General features: G+C 40.7%; 1 protein-coding gene across 1 annotated transcript; it reads left to right on the forward strand.

The window, feature by feature from the left end:
• Nucleotides 1–1143: 1143 nt before the first annotated feature.
• Nucleotides 1144–2370, forward strand: Ccer1 (coiled-coil glutamate rich protein 1). Its single transcript, XM_036169585.1, has one exon. It carries the CDS (start codon nucleotides 1144–1146, stop codon nucleotides 2368–2370), a length of 1227 nt encoding a protein of 408 aa, XP_036025478.1.
• The last annotated feature ends 7313 nt before the right edge of the window (nucleotides 2371–9683 follow it).

The following is a 9683-nucleotide window of genomic DNA, read 5'->3' on the forward strand; positions in this document are numbered from 1 at the left end:
ATTCTCCACGATAACGCTTAATCAACAGATCCATCTATGGAACACGAGAATTAATAAGGTGCGTTCTCATATGTATTCCATTAACTTATCACAAGGGGTCTACTAAAGATGAGTTGGTAGTGCAGCGATGTTATGAACTCATCTCTACGGTCAAACAGGTTTGGGTTTACAGGCTAGCTGGGAAGTCCATCAGTCTCAACGACCTTGGGCAAAGGCACTTCAGTTCCCGAATCTATGAAACCTGCTAACCATCTCTTGAAGTAGGCAGGGGCATTACATGCTTGGGATGCACACACAGTAAATGTTTGTGATGATGTTTCATGTACCATGAATCCAACTTCTGAACTTAGACAAGTTGGGAAGAAATGGGGGCCCGGTTTCCTTTACTGCAGCCACATACAGAGGTGTAGAGAAGATACAGGCTTCCCCCATTCCACTCTGTTGAAGCTGAAGGCCCACAGTCCAACATTCCCCAACAGACTTACAGTAAAAATTTCAAATGCCCCCCTCCCCCAAGCGTTGCCAGGGTACGAGCATTGCCCACCTTTACCTCTGCCTCAAATCCGGCGTCACAAGCCCCCTTGCGAATGTTCATGGAACATCTAGTTCCGGCAGGAACCCACCCTCCTCACAGAGAGCTCCAGGTCCACCCCAATTGGCTGTCGTCCTGGGCAACCAAGGACGCGGTGGGCACGCGGGGTGGGGGGTGGGGGGGGGGGGTGGACCAGCGGGTATTTAAAGGCTGCCCCTGCCGAGGCCCATTCAGTCCGGCCAGGACGGCGACGGTGAAGCACCTGGGTTGAGAGGGAGGAGCAAGGTAACAGGCGACCCCTGCCTCTCCCATCCCCAGCCCACGCCTCGGCTGAGGCGGGTGTGTGTGGGACCCGGGAGTGGCTCTCACAGTTCATCGCCCACCAACACCTTCCTCCCCCACCATCCTTACCCTACCCAAACTACCTGGGCAAGCCAACCCAGGTGCGAAAGACAGTGATTCTAAAGGAAGAGCTAGTAGGTGGAGAAGAAAGAGGGTGATCCTCCTCGGGAAGAGGGAAGGTGAGCTCACAGGCACGAACACGTGGCACTCAGGGACCCCCCCCAACTGAGGAGGCTCTTCTGATTGTCCCATCGGAGGATCCCTGAACCATGACCCAGACGGTCAACGAAAGGGAGGATCCCCTCAATCTGGGCGGCGGCGGCTGGGCATCCTCCATCCCACTGCGCACCTGGTCCTCCTACCATCGACGGCAGAGGAGCGCTCAAATGTCCAAGAAGCGGTACCGCGACGGCTCCAAAGCTGAGTACGAGGCTTCCAGGAAACAGCCCAAGCAACAGCATAGCCCTGGCCCTTGGTTCCAACCACCCAGACGGCCCTATTGGGCCGTGTACTCCAACTGGGGGCGCTGCGGAGGGCCCTGGCGCCCACCCCTGATGGCATTCCAGAGCCCTCTGTGCCCAGCGCAGATGATCCGGGCCTACGGTCTGCACCCGCTCTGCCTCTGCTGCTGCTCCTGCTGGAGCGGGCCCTGGAACCCCTGTTGGGAGAGACCCCCGGGCAGAAAGAAGCGCTGGGGCCGCAGGGGCCGTGGCCTGCGCCGCCACTCTCGTCGCTCCTTCCCGAGGAACCCACCGATAGACCTGAGCAAGCTGCTGCGGCCCGTCAACCTTTACGGGTGGCGGGCGCCCGGGATGCGAGCGCCCCGGAACACCACTCAGTTCATCATGAACCAGGTCTACGAAGACATGAGGCAGCAAGAGAAGCTGGAGCGCCAGCAAGCGGCTTTGAGGGCACAGCAAGCCCAGGCCTCCTCGGGAGGCTCCACTGCCAAGGAGGCGCCCCACAACGGCGTCGAGGAAGACTCGGAGTTGCCGGAAGATCTGTACGGCTTCATGCAGGATTCCTCTCTAAACTTCAGTCCTGCTCCAGTGCAGCAAATTCAGTCTCCCACCCCACAGCGGGTAGAGGAGGAAGAGAAAAATGATGATGGTGGTGGTGATGATGATGGTGATGATGGTGATGATGGTGATGACGAGGTTTGTGATGGAAAGGAGAGTGAGGAAGAGGAGGACGACGAGGAGGATAGAGCCACAGAGGAAGAAGATGTGGATGAGGAGGAAGTTGAAGAGGCTGACAATGGCGAAGAAGGAGAAGAGGACCAAGAAGATGAGGATATGTTGGAAGAGGAGGGGCTGGAGGAGGGAGAGCAGAGAGAGGAAAACAAATTCTTGCCTCTGGGAATGCCTTTGTCAATCCTAGTAGGGGACGAAGAGGACAGAGAGAACTTTATAAACTATGATTATTTAAGCCAAGAACAAATAATTCCCAATGTGCCAGAGGCAGATCTGTTTATGGTACCGGACATTAGCCATTAGCCATCAGGAAGGGAACTGAGAAACGAAATGGAACTGATTTGAGGCTAATATGGATTAACAACTTAGTAAATAACAAATTCAAAAGTGAGTCCCATTAATAAACATCAATGTAAACACCTTCGTTGGCCATTATAAAATATTTAAACATTGGTGTGTTTGTGTATGACTATGGGTGGGGGAGGGGAATATTTCAGATATATTTTATTGGAAATGATTAAAGGCCAAATATTTTATTACTACAGTTTGAATATTTTCATTTGCTGTCTCCCTCTTCAGACAAGTGAGGCTTTGTAGCTCAAAATTTTTGCAATATTGAAAAACATTTAAATTTACACAGTAGCTTAATGAGCTTGCAATCAACAGATTTTTGGCTGTCATGTGCTTAAACAGCACAAATGGTGGCCACTGTCTACCAGTGCTCTTGTTACTGAGGGCACTTAGAACAGGATCTTTCTACTGCTATAGATTTTCCACCTGCAGAGTTCATTTTGAGGGCTGTGTTTTGGTAACCCCTTTCCAGTCTGTAGCGGCATTGCTCATTTATATCCCTTGTTCCACAGTGCTATGGATCTTCCTCAGAGGAACATGAAGTTGCTTCTGTGGAAACTGGTTATCTGCCATGGCCTCAACAATCCATAATCCATGCATGGAGAGGATTCCCCATGGTCAGAAGTCAACTTGCACATCTAGTTAAGATCCAAGGTAACTGCAAACAAGGGCACATGGCTTAGATTTTGAAGCCTTTGATCATGCATATATTCCTTGTATACGTTCAGAGAAAATAGAAACATAGTTTTGCAGAATGGATTAAAGAAATGATTGTTGACTTTTGTGGGGGTGGAATATCTAATTTTGTTTCCCAGTTTGTCTCTTTTAAGAAGGAGAGTAAAAATGATGTGTAAATATGAGCTTGTGTGAATGTTTTTTGACAATCTGTAAACTACCACCTATGGAGAATACATCTTTTCAGATAGCAACTTTGGTGCAAAGAGTTCTTTTTCCCCCCTGGTTGTGTATGGTCTGCTGACAACATTTGTCCAGGAACAGCCAGATGAAGAATTTGAATACAGCTTCTTCAGAATTCCACCTTGTCAGCGAGGCTTCTTAACTTGAAATGCTAGTATTCATTGGTTGATCAGAAAATTTTCTTGTTGATCTCTTTCTTGGGTATTGATTTTAACTTGCAGGACTATAAGGTCTTAAGTAATAAAATTATTAAAAATATCCTCATTTGTATTAAAAAATCAGAAGTCTATGCAGATGTACTCCCATGTCCAACAGAATGAAGAAAAAATACTTCTTTGTAAGATTCTAAAAATCACACCAAACATTACAAAGTACATCAGTAAATATGGAACATTTCATTGTAAGCTAAGAAAGTATTGCTTTTTATAAGACTCAGTTTCTAAATTTCCTATCAAATTGGCCATCATTTGCCTTCCAGTTACAGTTACTCTATGTGTATATAGAGAAAACAAAACCCTTTGCCCCTGATACTGGTCATTCCCTACTCATCAAAACTCAAATGTGCTTTGCTCAAAATGTTTATGAAAAATCACTATGTTGAATGCACATAGCTTTCAAGAAATCTACTTAAGTTTGAATGTCTTTACATTCTCACACCTGGAAAATTCCCAATTTCTTCTTGTAAGACATATTTCTTTTAAATTTAAAAATTCTAAATTTTTATTATTTATAAATTTTTGCCATGTATGTGATGTATTAGGATCATATCCACTCCAACTGAATTTTCTCCCTTGGTTCCCTGACATTGCATCATAACATCCTCCCAACTTTGTGGTCTCTAAAAAAATTAAATTCAGCACATTCAATGCCTCCTAGGCTTTTTAAAAATAAGTACTAGGGATTGTCTTAGTCTCTGACCTATTGCTATGAAGAGACACTATTACCAAGGCAACTCCAAGAAGATCTTTTGATTTGGGCTTTCTTGCAGTTTCCGAGGCTTAGTTCATTATTATTGTGACAGGGATCAAGGCAGTATGCATGGCAGGCCAAGGTACTAGAAAGTAGCTGAGAACTGCATCCTGATTCACAGGTGGTAGGGGAGAGGAGAGAGACAGAGACAGAGACAGAGAGAGATGATGGGGGAGGAGAGAGAGAAAGAGCAGCTAGGACTGCTATTATTTTTGAAACTCCCAAACCCATCTCTAGTGATACATTTCCTCCAAAAAGGCCACATCTAGTCTTGCTAATCCTTGACTTGCTGGTGCTCCTGGCTGGTGACAAAGTATTCAAATCTATGAGCCTACAGGGGAGAGGAGGCATTCTTATTCAACTGCCACAGGGATGTAAGGGATTGTACAGGAGTTTACATTCCAATCTAGGGAATGCCGTTCAACAGTTAGTTACTGAACTATTATTATTGATTATTGTTCACTACACAGTGTGAAATATAATAACACAATGATGATCAACCAAAAATCTTTCATCTGAAGAAATATTATGAAAGCTCAAATCTTAAGGAAGCCTTCATGTGAGGTTGGGATATTTGCCATGTATTTGGGAGTGGGGAGTTTCGTGTCTAAGCTGGCCAGCAGCTGGGAGGAGCCTTGTGACATTGAGGAACTGAGGCCCTACCTAAGGAATAGAGTCTGGAGGAAGAAGCTGCCAATAAGAAGCAAAAGAGGTGGGCAGACATCATTTCATCTACTTAATCCCTGTGCTTATCTGTATCTTTTGAAAGACATGAGCAAAATTTAATGAAAGAAAAACTATTCACTGATGACTCCCTACCTAAACTTGTTTTATAACCAGCCACTGCGATGGTCCTGCAGACTAATATGAATTAATGAAGCCATGTTTAAAAATAGAGTGATTGATGCCACAGTATACGCATCATTGCACATTTCATATACTAGGTCATACAATGAAGTGTGTTGAGTTTGCTTAACATGATTGTTGCATCTACTTTTTGCCATCCATTCAGGAATTCCACACAGCTAATTCATATAGGTAGACTAGAGCACCAGTGTGGCTCCAAGTATGTTTGGAGATAAATTGTACTGAACTTTCTTCTTCTTTCTTCTTCTTCTTCTTCTTCTTCTTCTTCTTCTTCTTCTTCTTCTTCTTCTTCTTCTTCTTCTTCTTCTTCTTCCTTCTTCTTCTTTTCTTCTTCTTCTTCTTCTTCTTCTTCTTCTTCTTCTTCTTCTTTTTTCTTCTTCTTCTTCTTCCTCCTCCTCCTCCTCCTCCTCCTGCTCCTCTTCCTCCTCCTCCTTCTTTCTTTCTTCTTCTTCTTCTTCCTCCTCCTCCTTCCTCCTCCTCCTCCTCCTCCTCCTCCTGCTCCTCTTCCTCCTCCTCCTTTTTCTTCTTCCTCTACTTCTTGTTTTCTTCTTCTTTCTCCTCTTCCTCTTCTCCTCTGTTCTGAATGGCACTCAGTAGACCATGCTGACTTTGAACTCACAGAGGTTGCTGAGATTAAAAGTGTGGGCCACCAGGCCAGGCAGTGGTAGTACATGCCTTTAATCCCAGCACGTGGGAGGCAGAGCCAGGTGGATCTCTGTGAGTTCAAGGCCAGCCTAGTGTACAGAGCAAGATCCAGGACAGGCAACAAAATTATACAGAGAAACCCTGTCTTGAAAAAAAAAAAGCGTAGGCCACGACTGCTGGAAGTTTATTCTTAAGGCCATTTAAAAGTGGATCAAGTGGGCACAGTGGCAGCTACCATTAGACATTTTACCAAATGTCAGAAAACACTTATATATAGGTTTAGTAAGTAACATTGCTGTCTGTTTGAGATTCAAATTCCATGAATATTTGTTAAATATTTGGTATCAAGTTATATGAAGACAATTAGAAACAGTTATTAACAAAGTATATGGGCCCTAATAAAAGTTGTGGGAATAAATACTCAACTATGTAAAACTGGTCTTGTTTTATTGTTTTGTTACTTATTATTGTTAAAGGAAATCAAATCAAACTTTTAATTTAGAAAATTTCCGTAAGAATTTATAAATGATATTACATATACTCTAACATTTTCCTCTTCTCCCATAAAATTTTTTAACTTGTCTCTATGGTAGCTAAAAAGACTCTTTTTCTGTAGAAATGCTGGCTTTCTGGGAATAGTAAACACACTTGATATTTACAAATCAACTTTGATCTCCAAGTATGATATCATAAAAAAGGTATACCTCTGTATATAAAGAAAATACTATTTCCAACACACTGAGGTTCATTAAACACAAGGAAGACCCATAACTTGTGTCTTGCCAGCTTCAGGAACTATATGTATGCATGAAATAAATGATACAAGCATCAATTTATAGGCATCCGTAGAGGAAGAGAGTATTTGAGACAGAGATGGCTTAATGTAATTTGGAATTTTTCATCATAACACAGTGTTAGAGCTATGGTGTTTCTTTCAGTCAGGTTTATACTAATGGGCAATGCACATTTGCATGCAATACTTCTGAGTCACTTTGTATTGGATTGTCTGTGTATACAAAACAAAAACCAGCTGTTTCAGTAATAGCTGTTATGTACGTGCTTAATTTTTCATAATTAATGGGAAAGTCAAAGTTAGCTGATAGAAAATGAAAAAGAATTCGGCACATGGTAATAACTCCTGGATGTATGTTACCCTGCTGCCTACATGATCTGTGGCAGTAGCCAATTGTCTTTGATTCTGTTTTCCCAGACATAGTGAAAACACTCCATTTTCACAGACCTTTACTGTTAAGAACAAATACCCAATATTTAGTGGTTTTATTATGGACAATAAATCAATGTAAATTACTATAGACTGAACTACATTTTATGGCCAAAGTTATGACCCTTGAATTCTGAACATTACATAATTCTAATTCATTAATAAAGTCCAGGAAATCTTATTCTATCATTAAATATTATAGTAGTCAACCTTAAGTGATGCTTAACCTTGAAATCTAGTTAAAGAATTTGGAAAAATTATAAAAATGAAAAGCCCTTGTGCTTTGATATTTAAATTAAACTTCATGAACCATCAAAACAGTTGCAGTTAGATCCATTGAAGAAAGCGTGAAGGAATCTCATGTTTCATACATTTAAAAAGTATATAATTTACTGCTAGTGTGACCAAATACACAAAATGGTGACATTCATACATGCTAGTTTTAATATCAATAAATGCACAGTAAGACTATTGATATGTATTATCCCAATACTACTTTTAAAACAACTAATATTTCTCAATGAACAGAATATTTGACTCTGTCCAATTTTTCCTAGTATAACTGCAATCAGATGCATAGCTCAGAACTTCATAAACTACTGCCCAGACTAGGAGAACGATTCACATCTCCATAGTTGGATCCATTCCCTAGATAACATTTCTTGTTCCTTACAGTGCAAATTACCCTTTCCCTGGTGAATGATTTGTCCTTTATTTTTAGGGCTGACATAGTACTTCAATAACAGGTGCTAAGATTTATCTATTGTACTCTATATAAGCATGAAATATTAGAGTGCATTAGTTTCCAAAACTTAGATGGTATTTGAAGGAAGCATTTCAGTTATTACTTGTTAAGTAATTTACGTAAGCTGTATGAAGACAACTGAACACATTGATGGTATCTATGTATGTATATACCTGTATATATAGAAAGGATTAAATAAACACATATATTTTGGGTAGAAAATATCCAAGTAAAATAGTCTAATTTGATTATATCTTTTTAATAATTACAACAAACATTTCCTTAAAAATACTCCTTAATTTATGGGTTATGCAAGTTTGCAATGTGACAAGATCATTTGTAATAGTTAAAAATTCTGTTTATGCTACAAATTTAAAAATTTATTATAAAGATACAATGAAAATGCTAAAGAATATCAATATTCAGCATAAGACTATGGAAACATACAATTCATATTCCAAAATACATTTGGGCATATGCAAGATCTTTGGCATACATTATCAATGTTAGGCAGATAGCCATCCTCACAACTTACCAGTTTTACTTACCAGTTACATGTTAAGGAAAATTCAAATGAGGAAATAGTTTCCAGTCCCCAGTTGTCTACTTTTAATTTGGAGTTGTAGGTATGCTTTCTTACTTGAATATATTTCTCATTAGCCAATTTAGAACTTGGTCAGAAAAATATATATTAATCTACAGGACACATAACTAACACACACACACACACACACACACACACACACACACACACACACACATACACATACACACAGACCCTACATCAAGAAATGAAAAGATAAAGAGAAGAAAGGAAGGAAAGTAGAAAAGGATGGAGGAGGTAAATCAATCAATTTAGAAACAATATATCTAAGTCTAATCTGAATTCTGAGTAGCAAAATAAATAGTCTCTTCAGAGACCCACAACAAATAGGCACCTAAGAGATGTACCAACATTCCTACCTTCTCTTCACATACATGAAAGTTTCATGTCATGTGCTAGACTGATTCTCTCTAGGCTACAAGACAGAGGTCAATGTTGCTAGAGTATAGTCTTCTCATTCAGTTAAAAGGAATTAAAGGTGATCTTTTTGGAATCATCAGGCCACAGGACATAAATGTAGAATAATTTTCTACTTGATTACATTTCAGTGTAGAGATAATTGCTTTATTACTGGGTGAAAGGAAGAAGGGTTTGAGACAAAATTATTGCTGAAACAAACTACACTTACATTTTTTTTCTGGGGATTCATTTTTTACTTCAAAACATATTCAATAATTAGCATGTAGACATTTTTTTTAAAATCACTATATACACCTCCATGCATGAACAGAGGCACACAGCAGACATCCTCCATCAGGAATACTGTGTGTTGAGAAGGTTGTCCAAGAAGATGGACTGACCATTGGTTGATATGATCTACAGACTATTACATAGCAGCAATCTTCCATAACTGTGAATACTAGCTCTGATGATTTTGCACTTTTTCTTTTCTAGAGATTTTTCAGTAATAAGAAAAGAGCTATTTCTCCATGGTAGATGATTACCCCTATGAGTGGGTCTCCCTTTAGATGAGAAGCTCTCAACTGTGTAGACCATGACTGCATGTGTGCTTTCCAATCACTCACTTGTGATGGCACATTTTTACAAGATAAATGACCCTAAATCAAAGGTTTCCAGATGTTTATGTTGAAAAGTTGTAGATTCAAGCCTCTTTCATCTCATTTTATGTAAATTATGCCTGGATATTTTCCAAGTGAAGGACACTTGCAGAGGTATGTCTTACCTGCAGAAATGCACAGTCTTATTTCCATCAGTGAGAAATCTCAAGGGTGGTGGACATGGCTCAGTCAGTAAAGTACTTGCCTCACAAACATGAAGACCTGAGTTTTGATGCC

Source organism: Onychomys torridus, chromosome 20 (genome assembly GCF_903995425.1).
Source record: "Onychomys torridus chromosome 20, mOncTor1.1, whole genome shotgun sequence".
Classification (NCBI taxonomy): domain Eukaryota; kingdom Metazoa; phylum Chordata; class Mammalia; order Rodentia; family Cricetidae; genus Onychomys; species Onychomys torridus.

What these genes read in the sequence shown, in the direction of transcription:
- Ccer1 (XM_036169585.1), top strand. Translation starts at nt 1,144, where the DNA reads ATGACCCAGACGGTCAACGAAAGGGAGGATCCCCTCAATCTGGGCGGC.